The sequence below is a fragment of the Grus americana genome, chromosome 2, assembly GCF_028858705.1.
Source record: "Grus americana isolate bGruAme1 chromosome 2, bGruAme1.mat, whole genome shotgun sequence".
In the NCBI taxonomy this organism is placed as follows: Eukaryota; Metazoa; Chordata; class Aves; order Gruiformes; family Gruidae; genus Grus; species Grus americana.
In genome coordinates this window covers 128,167,940-128,189,358 of record NC_072853.1, presented here as the reverse complement: position 1 = coordinate 128,189,358, position 21,419 = coordinate 128,167,940, and the positions used below count along the sequence as shown (strand labels likewise).

General features: G+C 38.4%; 1 protein-coding gene across 3 annotated transcripts in view; it reads right to left on the bottom strand.

The window, feature by feature from the left end:
• ZNF385D (zinc finger protein 385D) overlaps nt 1-21,419 on the bottom strand; it is a 431,668-nt gene that overhangs the window by 129,249 nt on the left and 281,000 nt on the right. For all 3 annotated transcript variants that reach the window (XM_054817423.1, XM_054817424.1, XM_054817425.1), the window contains one exon: nt 10,105-10,247. In XM_054817423.1, the coding sequence (XP_054673398.1) occupies nt 10,105-10,247 (143 nt within the window). The remainder of the gene's footprint in view (nt 1-10,104; nt 10,248-21,419) is intronic.

The window sequence follows — 21,419 nt, the reverse complement described above, 5'->3', positions numbered from 1 at the left end:
CTCATCTATATTATATAAACCAAAGTATTTAAAAGAGAAACAATGAATTCCTGAGAGATACAAGTGTTTGTACTATTTTTTATGAATTATTTTGATCAATAATTTAATCTGTATGGATATTTACACAGTATTACTTTAAGCATTCAGTAGAGCCAAAGGAAAGATGCCAGGAAAAACAGTAGTTGCATGAGAATCTGGAGTTCTATATCCCATTCTACTGTACAAGTCCAACATATAACCTTTGGGGATTTTCTTCCCTTATAAAAAAAAAAAAAGTTAGGATAAAATAAATTAGACAGGACATGGACATTACAGAAATATTCCATCAGAGAGTGCTTCATACAATGACTCCAGATAAATGAGTTCTTCAGCACGTGCTATTTACCAGCCCAAACTACTGTGACTAAAAAGAGTGGGAAAGAGCGAGTCCCAAATCTTTTCATTATCATAAAGGATAAAAGTGAGTGTGTTTTAGGACAAGTTCTTGAATAACAGCAGCACTGTCACTGTATGCTATGAATAAGCAATTAACGAGGTAATTGTGCTTAGAAATGTATTTACTGTGTGTAAAATTACCTGTCATGCAAACTCATGCTTTTTTCAACAGATATCTTTGAAATTCCCAAGAACAAACTGAAGGTTGTACAAAAATGTTCAGTAAATAGTTATTCAGCTGGGTTAGGAACACAAACATGCCTAAGGCTAGGAAAGATTCATGCTTTATTTTAATCTTTCCAAATGTCTGTCTCATCAACAGAAATAATACTGATTTTAGAATTTTATCACTCTTTTTCCTCCTCAGACTACAGTAATGAAATCATTGCTTTAAGTAATTCCTTTTCACTTTAATTGCAGCTTTTTAAAAACAGGTTAATAACCATCCATATTTAAACTGTAGATTTTATGAGTTATACTTATTATGCAACCCATTAAAGTTTTATAGTCTTTGCAGAATAAAATAATCATTGATCTTTTTCATCCGAGTGCTATTAAGACAAAGGGTGTAAACATCAACTGATTAAAACATTATTTAAAATGCTTTATAAAATGCTTTATAAAATTTAGTTTTAAGTAATTCCACTCATCAAGACTTGACAAATCTGAAGAGCACTTCATTTAATTTCCTTTACAAGAATGTCTTGCATGCCAAGCAAAAGCCTGAGGGGCCCTCAGTCCCCAATAAAGTCTGTGCTATTGCCTTTGCCTTGGGTACTATGACTTTCCAACAGCAAGTTATCTGTCAGCCCACTGTGTAGTGCCCTCTAGCAAATGTGTAAGGCAGGATGAGGTAACTCAGAAAGTCTATTCTTTCGCTATTACTAATCATCAGTTAAACAAACAAGCATGTGAGATATTTAGATCCTATTGATTAACAATAAAAAGAAACCACTTGGGTAAATAAAAAAAAAAATACACAGCAAACAAAGCTTGCTGTGTGTCACTTTTAGGTGTGTCAAGCCCTTTGTTCCAGAGATCATTTCCAACCAACAGCAGTGTTCATGAAAACACCTTCAAGTTTATACTCCATAACCTACTGTATGGACATTTAGCCAGTAGTGCAGTCATGACTTATACAAACTTCTGCCTCAGACCTTCTCAGTCAATTACGTGCATGAGAGTTGCTGGAGACTAGTTAGAAGTCCGCTCATACTGGAAATAAGTCTTTCGGATAAATCAAAACAGATTTATCAAAGGCACCCATTACACTCCAAAAACTGGACAAGAGCCAGGAAACAGGTATGGTTGGATAATTTACATCCACATTACAGTTACAGACATGAATTCAAGGATAGGTATTATAATGTTCAGCAAAGTAAAATGACACAAATTTAAGCTATTTTAAGATAATCTTAACATTTCCTTCCCCAGGAGAACACGCATCCTAGAAACCTGAATTTCTACTGAAATCAGTCACAGAAGGTTGGAGCACCCTTGATACAAATTTAATTTAAATAAAAATAAAACTTGTTAATGGATTATTTTTTATGGTATCTACCCATTTGTACCCATGAGCAAACTCTTCTAAGCTCTCAAGACTGCTGTATTCAGTGTGGCAAGGGGTGACAGCTGCTCATCATAATCATAGGAAACTGCTCATTCCCTAATTGGAACATAATCCTAAAACTGTTCAAATAAGTTGTAAGGAATCAGAGAATGGGTTGGGTTGGAAGGGACCTTTAAATATCACCAAGTCAAAACCCCTTGTCGTGGGCAGGGCCATCTTTCACCAGATCAGGTTCAAAGCCCCATCCAACCTGACCTTGAACACTTTCAATGATGGGGCATCCACAATTTCTCTGGACAATCTATTCCAGTGTCTCATGAACCCCCTAATAAAAAAAAAGTTCTTTCTTCCAATCTAAACCTACCCTCTTTCAGTTTAAAAACATTGCCCTGTCACTACAGGCCCTGGTAAAAAAAAGTCCTAATTTTTCTTATAAGCCCCCTTTAAGTATTGAATGGCCACAATAAGGTCCTCCCACAGCCTTCTCTTCTCCAGGCTGAACAACCCCAAGTCTCTCAGCCTGTCTTCACAGGAGAGGTGCTCCAGCCCTCTGATCCAGTGTCCTCTGGACTCACTCCAACAGGTCCATGTCTTTCTTTTATTTGGGGTCTCAGAACTGGATGCAGTACGCCAGGTGGGGTCTCATGAGAAGGGAGTAGAGGGGCAGAATCACCTCCCTCAATCGGCAGGCCATGCTGCTTTTGATGCAGCTCAGGACATGATTGGCTGCAAGCATGCATTGCTAGCTCATGTCCAATTCTGCATCCACCAATATCCCCAAGTCCTTCTCCACAGGGCTGCTCTCGATCCATTCATCACCCAGTCTGTACTGATATTGGGGATTTCCCTGACCCAGGTGCAGGACCTTGCACTTGGCCTTGTTGAACTTCATGAGGTTCACACGGGACCAATGAAAGCAATTCCAAAAATTGCAATTAGCACTTTCACATTTCAATTTCACAATTTCAATTCACATGGGCCCAACGGAAGCGATTCCAAAAACAGGGCCAGAAGTGCTGCTAAAAGGTAAGGTAACAAGAAAACTTTTGTTGATGCCTGGGTTGAAACTTGAAGGAGTCCCAGCTATTAGGTGCAAGCAGAGGCCAAAAATTTTTAGAGGAAGTTGCAAAGGGAGTAAGGCTAGATTTAGTAGGATGCTCCTTAACAATGCATCAATTCCAAAGAAAATAATAGCAATCATTCTGGAGACAACTGTTAGGGAGCTGAGACACTACTACCCAGCCGCTCCACAGTGCAAAGCAAAATAACAGCCATGCAATCACAGGCAACCCTGGGGAGGTTACCTGAAGGTTGCAGGAACACTCATTTATACAAAGTCAGAATATGAGCTCTGTTCCCTGCCTGTGACATAGAGCATAGACTATACATAAGAACAGGGAAACAGAATGTTCCTGGAGATCTGGATCTACCCTAAACTGACTCAAAACTGGAAAAGACAAAGAGCTTAATTTCACCATGTCTTCCGAGCTGTGAACATTTCCTCTGCATCAGAGAGTCTAGAGCTTTACTATTATTTCAAACAAAGCCCATGGTATAGATTAAGGATTTAAATGTACAGCAAATAAATCTGGCCAATTCAAATAATTGAATATTTCATACTGATGTTGATTCATTCCTGTTTTGCAAGCACCAAATAAAAACATCTGAATTGCCAGGATTTTCTTGTGTTTGCTCATTCCCTAATCCCTCTTCTTCTCCTGCAGACTACTTAATTAAATGTCCTGACCAGTGATGAAAATGTTATTATAATAAAGAATTCCTGAGCCAAAACATTATTTTTGCATTCTTCCCTATTTTGAAAAATATTCAGCTAAACAACAATAGAGATATAGACCATAAAGAAGAGTATAGCTGTCTTACAGCTCAATTGCAGTGCTATGGAAAGGAAAAGAGCAAGCCAAACCCCCTGTTTCTAGACACCTGTAAATGAGCAGCCATGCAAGGAATATCCCCAGAAGCAATAATCCCTTCTGTTTGTCTGACAAATTAACAGTTTGGTGCAGTACAGTTCTCCACCTGATAAAGGTCCTTTTCATGGAAATAACATTAAAAATCAGCACAGACTATATTTTTACTGCCAAGTTCTTCTATATAGGCAGTATTCCATTTTGATTCACATGATACTGAGGCCACTGTGTTGTCCCTCAACTATCCTCTTCTGGAAACAAAGCGTTCTGACAGCACGTCGTCACTACTGAACTTTAAAGGATTTTATATGATGAGGAAAAATAGTCTCATTATGCTCCTCTGCTCAATTAAGTCAGAAAACATAAAACAAAACCATTATGTAGACGTACAAAACCCCAGAGTTTATTTTGTAAATTTCAGGCTGCTAATGTTTAGAAAAACGTGCATTTGAGATTCCTCCTCCACTCTTCACTATCAAAAGGTACATCTTATTCATAACATCCAGAAAATTGGCACATCATTTCTGCAGCACATATCTCTCTTCTAGATAAAAAAACTACCCCGGACAAGAGCCTAAGGAAAAGATTTTTTTAAATGTCTTCTGGCAGCTTTTTGACAGGTTTTCTCCACATTTCCTGGCATAACACTTCCCAGAAATACTTGTCAGCGAGCAGGTTTTCTACGTTGTCCATTTCTATCGGTTGTCTGGCCACAATAGGACGAGACTGCATTTCCCAAACAACCACGAAGCTACGCTCGGTAGGAGCTAACTCAGCGGGTTATCAGCAGGCCAGGCAGAGCCCCACAGCAAGACCAGAGCGGGGAGTAAAGCAGCTCCCAGTGAAACAAGCCAGCCATAACTGCCCGCTACTGATGCCTACAAACACAAGCTTCACCTCTATAAACAGAGAGTGCAGCCTTTGTGCTGCCCTGAAAGCTGCTAGGAGGTTGCACAGGCTGGTTTTCAGGAAGCAAGGAGCATAACATTGGCACCCTAACCCAAGCTGCTGCTGGAGTCCTAATCTACGGGCAACGGCCGCTGTTACCTCCTCCTCCTTTCCCATATGGCAAATCTCTACCAGAGGAAGGTGAAACATGAAGCCCTAAATATTGCACCTGGGGCTATTGGCATAGAACAAGCAAACAGGAGAAATCAGGGGACTGAACAGGGATTACTACAGATGGATCATGAGAAAGATATGTCTGCAGAGTAATAGTTCATTTTCCATCTAGGTTTTCATACAGTTCTGACATTGCCGCTGCTCTTCCAAGTCATAACTTTCTAGTCAAAACTGTAATCGTGTTTCCTTCCAAAGGATGCTTCTTTGGGAAACTTTCCACTGGCAACAAGAGGAGATCAGGCTTTAGTTTGGAGTTAGGATGGAGCTTTTCCAGCAACATCCCTATTTCTGCTTACAAGCATTTGCTTAGATCTTCCACATTGTGGAACTTTTCCACTACAGATTATGCTCATACTACAGTCTACAAAGTGTGATATAGTATTTTTTGGAAATTTTTCAGGAAAATGGTTAGCATATCCATCAAAGAATAAACAAACAAGGAGTGCAATGCATTGTCTGATTTTTTCACCTAATAACAGCAAATGTCCTGCATTTGTAAACTTTAAAATCTATCTCTCAAGAGGCTGAAATATGTAATTCTGAGAGCTTCAGAAATAACAAAAACCTAGTTTCTGATGCATCTGTGCTTTGAGGATGATGGACTTTGGAGACTATGAGGTATAAAAAAAGATCTGAGGGTTTTTTTTCTGCAGGAGGGTCACTTAGGGCTGACGCTAATGTTGAAAATGAAGCATTTTGTCTTAGTCCAGGGACTCATATCAACATTTTCCTACAAGTTAATTAACTTCTAGACTTTGATTCTGTATGAAATGTCTTTGCACCCAATCACTGGCTCATGAACAGGAGCACCACATATGCACTTTCACATGCACTCGTGGACCAGCACGTATTCAATATAACTGCTAAAGCTCTGCGTCTCTAAGAACTAGTTCTTAGAAGCACACAGTCTTAAAGCTTCTCACTCTGCAGATGATAAAGCAGAAGTACACCAAATGTTTGCTAAATGATCTCAAACATTTTTCAGAATAGACAATTATTTTTCTATTTCTCTGACAATCTTCAAATCATATTTTAAAAAGCCATATAAACACTGTTTAGAGTCATAGTTTCTTTCATTCATAAAATGTAGCCATTTAAATCCTATTCACTTGATTGATCTTTTTATATCAGATAAACTTGCAATGAACTTGTGATTCTTCAGGGTCTGCACCATTGGGCTGTTTTCAGTTTAAACAGCTGTGTTGTTAAAATTTCTTTTTACATACGACTTGAGGGTACCCATTTGCTTCACAATTAAGAGCATGGCACCTACAAATGTTCAGCTAACCAGATTGTTAATTGGTATGTTTGCTTTATGCTTTCTTGTATAAATAGAAAATGTTCTTCCAGAAACTGAATGGTTCAAAGGTTCACATGTTATCTCCTTCCATTTCTCAGGTTACTAACTTTTTACTTTTTCCTCTCCTCAGTGTCCAGAGTTATTACTGATAAAGGTTTGCACCTCCCCCCCCCCCGCCATGTTATCTCTTCTAGTCTCTGCTCCAATGAAAGCTTTTGCCTTTGTAGAAATCAGTGCTGAAAGTTTTCCTCAGAGGTGGCCAGCAAAAACTGAACTGGCTTAAGACCAAAAGTAACAAAGAAAGTAATCTTATGTTTCCAATGACCTGAGAGTGAAAAAATGGTATAAAATACAACACCTTACTATTATTTGTGGTACTTAACATCAGTGTTTGGGTTTGTTAGTTTTTGTGTATGTGCCTGAGATTCTCCATTGGTAAATTACTTTTGCTTTCAACTCTCCTAATATTTCTATCCAGTTCATCTGGATCCTCAAATTCCCTTAAGACTGTCTTTAGATAAAATTAGAAGCATAATTGCTTGATAAATGGGAGCATTCCTCTGTAAACACACAATACAATGTCAGCACTTCTGTCATCTGATTTTTGAGTGGAATTTAATATATCAGCTGTGAATAGCTTATGACCTGTCCCATAATGTGGGATTCATCTAACCAAATGTAGATGCAGCTGAGCCAGTCCCTCATTACAGTCAGCAAGATGAATGGGAACTTTCAGGGTTCACTTCACCTCATGCCAAAGTAGACATATAAAGTGCTTGCATTGCAACCTACCTTTGTGTATTTTTCTCCATTTAAAAAAGTTGAAGAAATTGCTCATTTTTCTCCACTATCTTTTGCAAATAAATTTAGGCTGATGAGCTCAGATGCCTATGCCTATCACAAGCAAAGTCTCAAGTTGAGTTAGGATTGCCTTAACCAGACATCACTTCTTTTCTCTGAAACATGACAATTTTTACTCAAGTTTCTCCTTGATCATGCTTTTCTCAAGTGAAGGCTGTTGAAAAGTGGCCAGTAAAGAAATGGCCAAAACTCTGGACTTCCTTCTAGCATCTTGGGAAGTAGCTTGGACATGATGCCAAACTCAATAGTTTCTGTGGTATTGTGAGAGGGTCAAGAGGTCTTTAGAAATCCATTTCCTAAGACACAATCTATGACCTTGATGTCTCAATCAAGGGTAAAGCTAATTTATTGACAACACGAGAGAGAACGTCAAGTTCAGATGTTCAGAGTTCTGGGTCTTTCACTGACCACCTGCTTGACATTGGTTTAGCCACAGAACGTAAATGCTTCTCCACTGACACTGCATAGGATTGCCACTGAAGTCAATTAACATAAAGCATTATCAACAGCTACAATCGTTCATGAGCATGCATATTTAGGCAGATAATTTTTTGTTAAGCATTTGTTTTTTGTCTAACATTCACATACTTAAAGGTCTTGTCAGACATCATGTTGAAAGTCTAATATGACTTGTGGGTTACCTTCTCCTTAGGCTGATAATGCTCAGCAGCAGCTGCTGCGTCCCCGAAAGATTCATCGGCTTTGAAAGAATTTCTGGAAATATGCAGAACTTCTCAGCTAGCCTACATGTTTGGAGGACACCATTAACCAGCTCTGGCATATGAGCTAAACATAGCAGCATTCAATAATGTACTGTTCAGAATGAAAATGGGAACGCTGATGATGATGCTGCATGTCGGCACACATGATGAAAAGGCAAAGGTCACGTTGCAACGCAAAGATGATGAGCAGCAAGTCAGGTGACAGCAGCTCAGATGACAGCATCCTCACAGTCAGGACTGGCACATTCGGCAAAGGTGGACTTGGCAGACAGCCACCCATCGCAGGAAGCAGTACTCTGCACGGGAACGAACTTCAGAGTCCTGTTAAAAAGGGCTGCTAAGTCTCACTCTTGAAACCTAGGCTCAGTTTACTGAAAAACTGAAGAGATGAGGAGTTTGTGAAATCCAACTACAGTGCTTAGACCAAACGATACACAACTAAGATGATGTTCAGGAATAACAGGGGTTTGATAGGAGTCTGTTTTTACTTTCTCACTTTCAAATTAATACAAGTACATCCTCCCCCCACTTCTCCTTCAATATAATTATAGTATGAAATCAGTCTTTGAGACTTTTTCTTTAAGAAAAAAGAAAGTGCAAATTTAGGGAACAACACAAGGTTACCAATTATTTATTAAAATTCATCATTTAAATTGCATTTGAATTATGCAGACTTAAACAATTAATAAAACAACATGAAGACTCTAAACTATGGAAAATCCTGAAAAAAGAGAAATTCTAATAGACAACTTATAAAAATTCAGCTGACCTATTGCATTAAATACAAACAATGATCACAAAGCAAAACTGGTAAGAAAAAAACCTAAAGCATATTAAACAAGTTTACTGGTTTATCCATTTCATTACAAGTTATCAGTAACTTGGTTAAAACCAGCGCTTTTTAAAACTTTACTGCATGCTTATATATAAATTTGGAAAAGTTTCTTTGTAATAAAAAGTTTCTTTGTAATAATAATTCGTTGACATGTTGTTTCTGAGCATTTTAAGACTTGCAGCTTATAGCTTTTGTGATCTCTATTAATGCTGTGAATTGCTTGAATTTAAGACTGCATAAATAAATATTTTTGACAATTAGTTCATTTTAATTATTTTAAAGCAAAATGAACATCCATAAAAGGTAAATACATGAACATGTAATTATGGAAATTTGCTATTGATTACTACAGATTGCTTCTATAATGGGAATGTTCTTTTACTACTCTTAATTATTGCAATTAAGATTTTTGCATGTTAATTAGAATTGTTTTGGCATGGCAATTTCCACCCCTCTCTCTGTCTCTCAAAGTAGGTAAGCACACACATACTTAATTTTTTTTTCTCTATCTAGTATATGTAAATAAGGAAAAGAACTTCATAGAGTACATTCAAATTAAAAAGGGACATAATTCTATAAAGTCAAAATTAACATAAAACCAATTTAGACTTTTATTTTTTTAGAGCATTAAATATCTCAGCCAGAAACAGGAAAATTTAAACATTCGTGACATATGTCAGCAATATAATGAAAATATCGAAGAAGGAATAAGATTTCTGTAGTCATAGATAGTATGACTAAGTAAAAAAATTATCAAAGAGAAATCTAACCTTGTTTTAACCTGAGGCATGAGAAATAAAATACCCTAACCTGAAAAAAAATACACTGCATTGTTTGCCAATGAATAGCTTATATATCAGCTATGCTGTTCTCATTCTTATTTTAATTGCCCTGACAGTTTTATCTTTTGTAGCCACCCCAATTTGTAAATTTTAAGTCTTTCTCAGGAAGCCTATTGGAGACGGAATGTGGAATGCCATCACTCTGAGACTTTCACTCTCTGAGAGTTGCAGCAAACTGTAGGCTAGTGAAACTCTGCACATCTTAGAGTGGAAAACTCACAAGCCCTGGGACCGAATATGGCTTGCAACTTTATTGCACGTCATTTGGGATCACGTCATTTTTTCCTTCTACATTACTTCTGGCTAACACTCAGCTAAGCTTTAATTTATGGCCTACCAGTGTGTCTGAAAGAGCTATTTGGCCCTCAGTAAGGGAGAGGATATTCCAGGTTTAATTGAGTAAATAAAATTCTACTTTGTGCCCTCTTGAGTCTTCCATGGAAACCGTGGCTCAGTGAAGTGGACAGTAACTGCTAGGAGCGCACTTACTGCATTGAAGTTGGGGAAGAGATTGACTGCTGCGGCAGTGTCCAGAGGAAATGGAAGAAATGGTTTAATATCCAGCGACGGCTGCAAAGGTGGAGCAGGAGGACGCACTAGGGCTGGAAGAGCAGGGCTCTGGCATGTACCACCTGGGTGTAAAAAGAGAGAGAAGGCGTTCAGCAAGTACTGTGATTAGAGGAGAAGGAAGGGGGGAGGGGAAGGGGCCGGCACAAAAAAGCAAGAAAAAAAAGGCAATATTGGATTAAATAAATACATTTTTATTTCTCAACAAATTACTGCATTACCAAAAAAGAGCACAGCTAACTCAGTGACTGTTGGTTATAATTCTGTGCCAGTAATTGCTTCAGGTATCAATCTATCATTATTTAAAATTAGCTAATAAACCATTTCTCTCCCTGGATTATCTGGAGCAATAGTTCAGCATATGCCTGACTTCCCTTTAGAACTTCAGCTAGTCTCATTCTGCTATAATTTCAGTGTTTCATGCCAGCCCTATTGCTCAACCCTCCTAATGCAAACTGCTCCAGAGAAAATGAACAACAGCTAGCTCTTCGGCTCAACAAAAGTCATGTCATTTGCAGACTTTTGATTTTTTTAATTAAATGCTCACTCATGGAGCTTACAGCTTCAGAGTCAACCTAAGCCTAGCAAACACAACATACCTTGCTGCCTCAAACAGTTGGTCAATACGAATTTAAATCAAGAACCATTTCAGCAGCCACCAAAATTCAGTTTATGGAAAGGTACTGACAAGCACTTTCAGCTCTTGCAAGGGGTGGAGCTGATTCAGACTCCGTACAGCAGAAAGCTCCTCCCGGCTAACGCTACCAGCCACCAGTTCTGTGGGAACATAATGCAAATGAAGAAATCCCCTTGCATACCAATAAGTCGCTACCTGTTTGCAGCGGACCCTATTTTACTTCTTTGTTTGCCACTTGCCACAGCCAGCTAAAAGCTGGAAGGATCCAAGCCCATTCTCTGCTTCCAATGTCTCCCATGTTTTGGTTGCACTCCAAAACATCAATTCCCTGTTAATTAAAGACTATTTGGATCCTAGGAAACTGTTAAAATATGCCAGTGTTCTTCTAATCTGAGAGGCAGGCAACAGACTGTAAAAACCTGCTGGTAAGAGTCCAAGAAACATTAAAAAAAAAAAAAAAGTAAGGGGAGTTTTACCCCACTCATTGAACAGACACACAGGCAGACAGACCAACAGAGAGATCCAAAATCTGTTTCTTTTCTTCCTCTTGTACATACAGACACTTCATTAGACAAGCTGCATACAGTCTTTAAGAGCCCAAATATAAAGTAGTCAGAATGATATATGGAATCTCTCCATATTTGGCCAGCAAATCTGCTAGCAAGGTTTGCAATTTAATGCAAACCTAACTGAGGGCTAACAGCACAGGATTTAATTAACCAGTTGTGGCAGATCATCCACAGTTCTGCTTCTAGGTATAAAATCAGCTGGAGCCAAATTTTCAAAGACAATACTTTTTGCCAACTTTCAGCTCCTCTGTGCAGCATTTCACTAAGAATCACTAAAAGGAAAACATTACCCACTAGTAAACCAAAGGTATTGGATTAGGTTTCACTACAATCTCACACTAGTTTTTGCCCTAGAGTAACTGCCATTTTGGGAGTGATTTCTACATTTACCTCAATGTCAGAGTGTACCAAATGACTCTTTGAATGCAGTAGCTAAAGATGTGGGCAACAGAAAAGCAGAGGGCAAGCAGCTCTGCTCTCCATAGCTCACCAGCGTAGAATCATCAAATATTTAATGATTGCCATTGATTTAGCAATTGCTACATTCTCATGGAATTATTACAAAAACAGTGTAAAAATAAATTTAACGGATCAAAATGATGATAAGGTAGTACTGAACAGGCAAATCTTACCCCGTCTGAGTAGGAAAGGCCTATAAAGACATTTTTTTAGATGCTGGAAATACTTTCTTTTTCTCACGTAAAGCTTTTACGGATCACGAAGGGAAGAAGTCACTCCTACAAGTAAAAACCTTACTAAGAAGTCTCCAGGTTGCACCTGAGATTGTACGGAATCACATAGAAATGCCAAGGTGAGCATTTGCCTGACGATAGCAAAGAAACTGAAGCTGATGAAACATCCTCCAACTCACAGATGCAAATGCAAATCGGATTGACAAATATCGCCTATGCTTGGGGACCCAGCTCTTCCAGCGTATTACCTCAGCGCTATGGAGGAAAGCCTTGCAGGTTCAGATTACCCAGAGCAACAGCATTGCTATCCCGTGCCGCAAAGGATGAAACAGTTCTTTTGGTGATCCTTCCCTGTGGCATGACTAGGCACTCACCCACCTGCTGCTGCCAGCCAGTGCTGCACAAAGTCATCTGGGGATGAGAACAAGCTTTAAAAGGAAAAATTCAGCCAGCTCTGCAGGACCTTGGCCGGGACTCAGAGCCTCTGGAACAGAGTTTAAAATCTACCACAGTCCTGCCTACGGTGGCACAGAAAATGAGTATGTTCAGGAGGACAGCTGCTCTGTTTTTGCAACAGTGTCGGACATGTGCCTTAATGATGGAGCATGTGATAGGTATCATGAAATTTAAGCTTTTGCTTGAAAGAAATTCTCTAATGTTTATGGCTGCAAAAAATAGCTTCACTTTCCATTTAACATACACAGAGTTGTACTCTAGAATCAGCAACAGAATACCTGAAGTAATGGCAACCATTTTTGTGACTCAGCTTAACTGAAAAACCTTTGAACAACATTTGGGAATGTCAACGTTAACTATTTCCCATGTAATTCATTAGTAGATGGATGGAGAGGAGTAGAAGCCCACTGGGAAGAGTTCTTGAAGAGCACATGCAGAGAAATTCTTATTGTAAAGAGGGCAACGTCAACGGGCAGAAATGATGACGGAAGGAAAACATGAGAACTAAGAAAGCCAAACTGAAGGGAAAGAAAGAGGAGTGCACTAAAACTCAGAAAGCTTAGTAAATCAGTGGTGCTATGTGTGACAACAGCACACTTAGCAAATTACCATAGCAAGACACGGGTACTTTTTAGTTATCCAGTGTTACTGAACACTGGATCAAGGCGAGGAACAAGAAAGATTGCTTATGACTGTTTTGGCGTTCTGTATGATAAGCTTGTCCAGAAAGATCTCCATAGTTTTCCCTGTGCAGATGCAACACTGATGATCAACACAGAACGAAGGCTCCATTTCAGCCTTTTTACAGACTTCCTGCCAGCAAGGTTTGGAGTTCCACTTTGACCAATAAAGCTAGGATAACATCGCACACCACTGACAGGCTTTGTCCACAGCCTGTGCTTACTGCTCTGTATTATTACCTGAAGCTCACATAGACATCCTGGCCAAAAACTAGGTGCGTGCACAGCCTGATTTAAGAGACATAACAGTCCCCCCAAAATGTACGGCAGTACAGGTCTAAAGTTACATTTTATGAGCAGCATGCTACAATTTCTTAAGATAGGAGGATACTAGCTTATTTACTAACTCCACTGTTACAAGGTAGCGATGTTATAGTCTAATGTCTTTCTAAAGAGGAAGAGTCCTTCCACCCCATTCAGATCCTAAATGGGAGATGAATGTTGCAGATATTTGGAAAATTCGCGTCAATGTTTTTACCTTCATTTTCTTCGTAGGAAGCACAGGAATAATACAACTTAGAAGGTTAATTAGCTCAGCATTTTAACCAAGACTAAAGCAATCATTTGCTTCTTCAATTTTCAGGCAATTTACAACACAGGCAAGATAATCTCTTGGCCAGAGGCACTTGCAATGCATCCAAGGTAAGCATGAGCAAACAAGTTTGAAGAAAAGCTTGCCACAAACCTTTTCCCCTTCCTTTCCCCCTTCCCACAGTTTTTGAGAACTCCCCTGGTCTCTATCAAACTGTGCATTTTTACACATGGATGCACTTTTGTGTCATGAGTTGGGACTAGACATTTTGCCCTCACACTAGGTGATCTGCTTTGCAATACTTTTAAGCACAGTTTAGCAGCCAATACAGCGTTATGCTCTAAGCCCAAACCACCTAGCGATGCAGAGCCGCACACGCAACATGAGGTTCGTGCTCTTTGTGGCATAGCCTGCACAAGCGCTTCTCCTTCAGAACCCACTGGTGATGTGAACTTCACTGCTGCAACATCTTTATTGCCTCTACTCGGAACCAAGGGAAGACAGCAGAAACATTCAGATGAAGAGATAATTCCTGCAAGTTCAGACTCAAACTGTCCATTCCATAAGGAACTGTCACATTTTAGTTGTTTTGAGTTGGAATGTGAATAAATACTGGGTTTTTTCCACTGGTTTTGACTTTGGAGACCATGTTTCACTATGGAATTGAAAATTGATTTTAAAATGAGGAGTCATTCCAAAAAGAAGAAACCAGATTTCTTTAGAAATGTTAAAGTTTTGATCTTATCTTAAAGACATTTTTGTCATAATTCTTCACAATAAATTAACACCTTCTGGGGGAAAATTTTTGCTTTCAATGAAACAGCATTTGCTGATAAGAAAATCTCCCGTGCAAAGCTTTGTGTCCAGCTCACCTGAAATACCCCTCATATCAGTGCTAGGTAAAGAGTATAAACATCTCTAAGTAGTGCCCCTAAAATCTGGATTAAGAGAAGCACAAAGACTGACTCTTCATGAAGGAAACAAAGAAAATGATCTTAAACAGACTTGATAGAGCAGGGGGTTTTTTTATATACAGAATAATAAATAACAAGTTTTCTTAAAGTTTCTTGAGGAGGTCAAGATCCCTGTCTCTCAGGTCCCCTAACATAAAGCTCAACAATTTGGCAACTGCATATTGCTATATTTTGTGACTTGGCTATACAGAAAGATATGCTACATCTTTCCTTGTGTAGCCTTTCCTCATGCACACTCTCATTCCCAATCCTTTAAGCTCAACTACAAGTTTAGTTCCAGAAAAAGAATCACCAGACCTACTATCAAATAGCATTCTCCTAAGGAAACATCCAGCCCAAATTTTGCACACACAAATGATGTAGATAATTTTTTGCAATGCATTTGGAACTTGGAGGTATGTAAACTGGGCAGGAACTCTAAACTAATACCCCATTAATCTAAATCTCTTGCAGTTCTTCCATCACTGACTACTACCACCATAAACACGGGGTGAAAAAGCAAATCTCTGCAGAATTCTATTTTCATTCCTCCGTTATTTCGCAATTGTTTCCTTCTGGCCACGCATACAGCCATTTTCAATACATCAGAGACACCCTAAACATGTTCAATTTCCCTTCCATCCTGGAGTTTAATTTTTTTTTTTCAGCATCATGATTTGGTTTCTCCAAGATATGGATATTCCCAAATTTTCCAGCCCATCGTATGTCTCTCCCAAAATTTCCATGATAGCTTATTTGAGGTCAAAACAATACACACATTCTGCCTTGGCAGAAACTCAAAGAACCTTTCGGCTGGCAACTTCAAAAAGTATCATTAATATTTTTTATATAGGATTCTAATATCTGACAGTTCACACTCAGTAACCATTAGAATATATCCTAGGAGCCTGAGCCAAAAGAGGATTTTTTTTCCTAGAAAATTTTCAAGAAAACTAGTTCAGGCTATTTTAGAGTATAAAAGTGAAGGGATATGTCGGGAGCTCATGTTCTATCTTACAAATGCTAAGAAACTTACATTTAGAAAACTCAATATCAGCTAGAACTTTTAATACAAATTTAGTTTGCCAGTGAGCCAAAGAAAAGGTGTATTTGAAAGGATTTTCTTCAAAAAGACAATAAAGACATAAGCAATTAAGAATAGTAGACTAGCCATGATGAATAATGAACATTCTTTATCTAAAATACTAGACATCACATTTAGGTCTTCAGGAAATCTGATAAAATGGGAAATTTAAAGACATTTGAAGACAAAAAAAATAATATTCTCTGGGATATAATACAGACAATGCAACATGAATTGTAAATCTGGCTTTTAGGAATTAGCTTAATGTAATTTGTCATGACCTATAGTCACTAGGGTACTCCCTTTTATCACTGTATGACAGTCTTCATTTTTGCAACAGATACTTTTCTTAAAAACTGTTGGATTGTTGCTTTAATGGTAGGTTCAGTTCCATAATAAGTAGTACCAGTGATCTAACTTGACGTGCCAAAATAGGCTTCACCTAATCACCAAACGACTTACTGTAGCTATTATACTACTCAAGTGACTAAAATATGAACTCGGCATACAGACATTTCACTAACACGCAACCTATACCTTTTATGCGCATAAACAGACACATTTTTTTAATTTTAAATATTTGATATTAATAATCTACATTTATCCCCATATTAGTCAGTATGGTCTGAAAGGAGATTATGTGTGAGCAAATAATGTGATGCCTGTTGAGAATTTATTGCTCAGAAAAATCTATTTTCTGACCATTTATACTGCTAGAAATCACTTCCTTGTAGGGATTTTGCTGCTGTTGTTATTTGTGTGTGCATGCATGTGGTTTGTTTCTTTTTTTTTTTTTTTTTTTTTTTTTTTGAAGGGAAAACGAGGATCTTAAAACAAAGTGCTTTTGACTCCTGCATTGTTCACAGACATTTTGGGAGAGTGCTTTTATTATATAAAAATGTCAAAAATATTTTTAAAATGAGGATATCCACATTTAAACACAATATTGTTTCATATAATCCCTCTTAGTTTCAGAAAAGAAAGAAAAGAAAGAAAAAAAACCCCCAAGTGTATTAAATATTTGACACACACTAGAAAAGAAGAACCCTCAAAATGGGGCTCCAACCACACCAGCCTCCATCCCGCTGACTCTCCTGAGACAACTTGAGGATCAAGTACACTGTGTGGCAATACAAGCTTTCCTTTCATAGGTTTTGCTGTTGGTAATGTTAACAGTGGCTAGTCACTTTGAAGAGGATGAATGAAACACTGTCTCAGCTGTGGAGATCTGCAAGTAATTGATTTTTCAGTTCACTGGCCAAACCAAAAAAATAAAGACAATTAAAGGGAAAAAAAAATAAAATCATTGTGTCAGCTGAAACATTTCTTTCACCCCAAATGAAACTCTATAGTTCTTACTTGGATATTTAAACAATTTTGTTGTTTAAATATTGGCAAATTTCAAACATCCAAACCCAAACAATTCAAAACCACTCATTACAAATTTTTTTCAAGTATTTTCTAATCTCGTTCCCTCTTTTCCCCAATTTAAAAAGAAAAAAAATCTTCTCATTTGGCACAAATCAGTACCCACTACTTATTTATAGACTGCATTTTTCAGCACATACACTATTCACCTGGAAAGTTTGAATCAGCTGTGGTCACTTGCTGCTATTCAAAGTATTATTTTGTCTAGAGACAATATTTATTCTGTGATTCCTGCAAAGTGAGCTAGTTTAGAAACAGACCTCTTTTTATTATTATTATTAGTTTTAGAAGCCTGCAGCTATGCATCACACTGGTTTTTAAGTCTTTTCCTTCACACTTACTGGCATTTGGAAAAACACAAAATCCTGGTACAAGAATTTTGACTGAAAAATATACCCCTCTGTACACCTAAAGTAGATTTCTCTTTTCATTGTGTTGAATCCTGTGAAACTACTATTATGATGCTGGACTAGGAAAATGCAGAGACAAATTTGCACTAATACTGTGACATCCATTATCACTTTTCATTACTGCCCTTACTTTTGGTAAAAAAACTCAGGTTCCTGCTCCCTTTCAACTACCTTCTTCCCTTCTGTTCCTCTGCCACGATCCATCTGCATTAACAGACAGGTGGGCCCAGTTTACAGACAATAAAGTCCAGTCTATCTGAACAGGATCAAAGTGCACAATGTTGTGCAGACATTGCCCAATTCAGGCCACAAGGACACTCAGGTCAGAGCCTCCACAAACCCTGCAAAGTACCAGCCCTTCCCCCCCATATCTAGAATATGCTATGGCCCACAGGAAACACTTTACTAATTAAAATATTTTTTCTTTAAATTAAATAAAATCCTGAAAAACCACAATCTGAACTTCAGTACTTAACACTGTCTAGCAATGAATTCCACTAACTCACTACAGGCAACATCTTCTACGGATTATAAACTGCACAAGGGCAACTACTAAGCTTTTTATTTTAGCAACATGACCTACCTAATTGAGCTCTTTGGAATCCTTTGAGGTTTTATTCCAGTTGGTCAGACAAATTTGGATGATTTTCTTTCCCTGTTGGAAGCTGTTGGATCACTGAAAATTAAATGATCCAAAATGAATGTTCCACCTTCTGTGAAGTTCTGGCCGTTTCAAGTAGAAGGAAACAACAAGAAATTGTCCAACTTGGCCACTTTGTTTATTACCAGCTGCCCATACCAAGTACCAGCCACGTCAGCTATCAGAGAATCAGAAAGCCCAAGATTGCCAGCATCATGGCTTTGGAGAAGACAAGCAAAATGCCCATGACCCACAGCTCTCCTCCCTCTTGAGGGTGGAGGAGCTTTGAATTTCCATTTGCCTTACAAAACAAAATCAAATGTTAAATAACCAGCAGCTTTATTTTTCTCCTCTGGTATTAATTCTCAGGACATTTCTACATGGCAAGAGATTATCCCTGTTTTTCAGCTGGGAACCTAGGACAGATGGCATAAGTCACCTGCTCACAGCTCACACAGGAATCTCTGGCAGGTCAGGGAATTGAGCCCTAGGTCCCTAAAGCTCTGACCACTGCAACATCCTTCCCTGGCTTTAGTCTAGTAGGGAACTGAACACACTTTCCCTCAGACGTGAGTGATCTCATGATAGCAAAGGCAATGTCAAAACCAGTTCTTCCTTCTGAGCCATAAATGCTAGAGGGAAGATGAGTGGACCAATGAGTCCACATCTGCACTAATAATTCTCTTTACTTTTGGCAGACTATGTATTCCCAGCTCTATTCTGCAGTTCCTTCCCCTGCTGCTCATGTTTTAACTTTCTACTTTCTTTAGTAAGAAAGTGAATCCAAGGAAGTGAAAACTCTGGCCTTGCCTCAAGTGAGATAGAAATATATATAGACATTCCTACACCAAGCAGTAATGCCAGGCCAGAAAAGTTTGTCCGGATATCAAAGGAAAAATAGCTTTTCCTTTTCTTCTCATGACCATAAGGTCTTCATCTTGGCTAGCTATTCCCACATAAAGCAGCTACTCACAGTATTATTTCCAGCCTGCAGCAGAAAGATTTACATTCAGACTCAAGCTAAGGTGCATCTTGAGGTGTGTGGGAAGCATGGGTGTTTTCAGAGGAGCACTGCAATCTGATGAACTTGGAGAAAGGGCACAGTCTTACAAATGTGCATTTCCCCAAAATGGAGTGTATAGTGTTTCTCTACAGCTTTCAGCAAATAAAGACATTTTCTGACAGTGCTAGACTGACTGCGCCATTATTGACTAGCGCATCGTGGATGTCTCCTAACCAGTGGATCAGAGCATGAGGTTAGTAACCACACCAGAAAGCTACTGAACCTTACCAGATATAACCAGCTACAGGCCCGGCAAAAACATTGTTACAAACTAAATGGATCTAAGTATTGAACGAGAGGGAGGGCTGCTGAAGGGCATTAAGTTATCCCGAAGTGTGCTCCCCTGGGGTCACAGTCTCCTAACAGATCCTAACCACACAGACTCAAAAAACCCCCCACCATAAACAAAAAAAAAAAATAAAATAAAGCAAAAATGCAAGCATCAGCCAAGTATTATAAAAATCACATTACTTTTAAGGCTTTACACTTTTTTTGACATTTAAGAAAGTCTTTGACCCGGCATATTCTGCAGTTAGACTTTTCTGATGTTGTTATAAAGGTCATGTTTATGGTATAATGAGCACAGATTTCCAAGGGTTATTAATCAGAAGAACACTGTATTGCAAACAGATTTTCAAAGAATTTTTCATTTTTATGATGAATATATTAGCAATTTTAAAAGTGCCATTTTTCAAAAGCATGCTTGGGAAAGAAATAACAATTAACTTCTGATGTCTTTACTTTAAGTGAAACAAGCATACAATTGAGACAAATATATAACTAATACCATGAAATGGACACACTCCACTACCAAACTCTATGAGGATAGTGCTGTGCAGCAATGCCTCTTCCATTTAGCAGTGGGAAAGCTCAACTTCACCAGGTTTTATGAATAATTCACTGGAAATGGTTTTTACACATTTTTAACTGCATAGTGTAAGAGTAAGTGGAACTTAATGCCAACAGTTATTTCATGTTTCCAGAGCACCACTTCGCTCTTCTGCTAGCTGTCAAACCTCTGCTGTTTTACTGAATAAGAGGTAAACTGACTTGGGAAGTGACTGAGTTAGGAGAGAAGGATGGATGAATTCAAGTCAAAAGAGCAACATCTGCCCAGGTCAAAGCTAGCTCCACAGAGAGAGAGGAAGGGAAGGATGGAGAGAGGTACACAGAGAAAAGACTTATGGAAAGTCTATGGTTATGTGATCCACTTGGCTGTTGGCTTTCCAGGCAGCACACAAAAACGGGCATGAAAATACCTCTGTGAATCTATGTCTGTGTTGCACAGACTGGGGCAAGATTTCCCCCTGAATGAACCTCACAGTTTTTGCATACACAGGACTGCCTATGTATATGTGCATAACAAAAACGCACACTTATTGAAATAAACCAGTATTTTTCATTTTTCTTTCCCATGCATAAAGACATAAATGCTTATGCAATACATAGACAAAAGAGCAAGTGGTATCATTTCTTAGTGAACGTTAACAGGGAGAAAAAGTAGAGTGGAGCCAAAAGCACAAGATTTACAAATGGAACCTGCCTTAGGTGAACCTGCTCTAGCAGAGGGGTTGGACTAGATGATCTCCAGAGGTCCTTCCAACCCCTACCATTCTGTGATACTATGATAATGAGAGCAGCCACAGACACGACAGACAGAAGGCAGTTTTAAAGGACAGGCTCCTGGATGTAAAACACTATTCAGTTCATGGTGGCTTGAAAGATACTTGTTAAGATAAATCATACATCATATCATCATTTCTCCTATATGCATTCCTAAACTAAAAATACTTGAATTCTCACCAATGAAATACCTGATTTCTCACTCTGAATGAAATATCTGAAGTTCTTAAAGAAAAGTAAATCAAACCAGCAAACATGAATATCTTGCATACTATTCTCTCTCAGGATGTAAAACCAGAAAAAACTATTAGATCACGTGGCCTGATTGTCTCTAAACCCCAACCCATTACTTTTCATAAAACTTCTACTACACTTTAATGAAACTAAACCAGTTCAGCCCTCAGGAGACA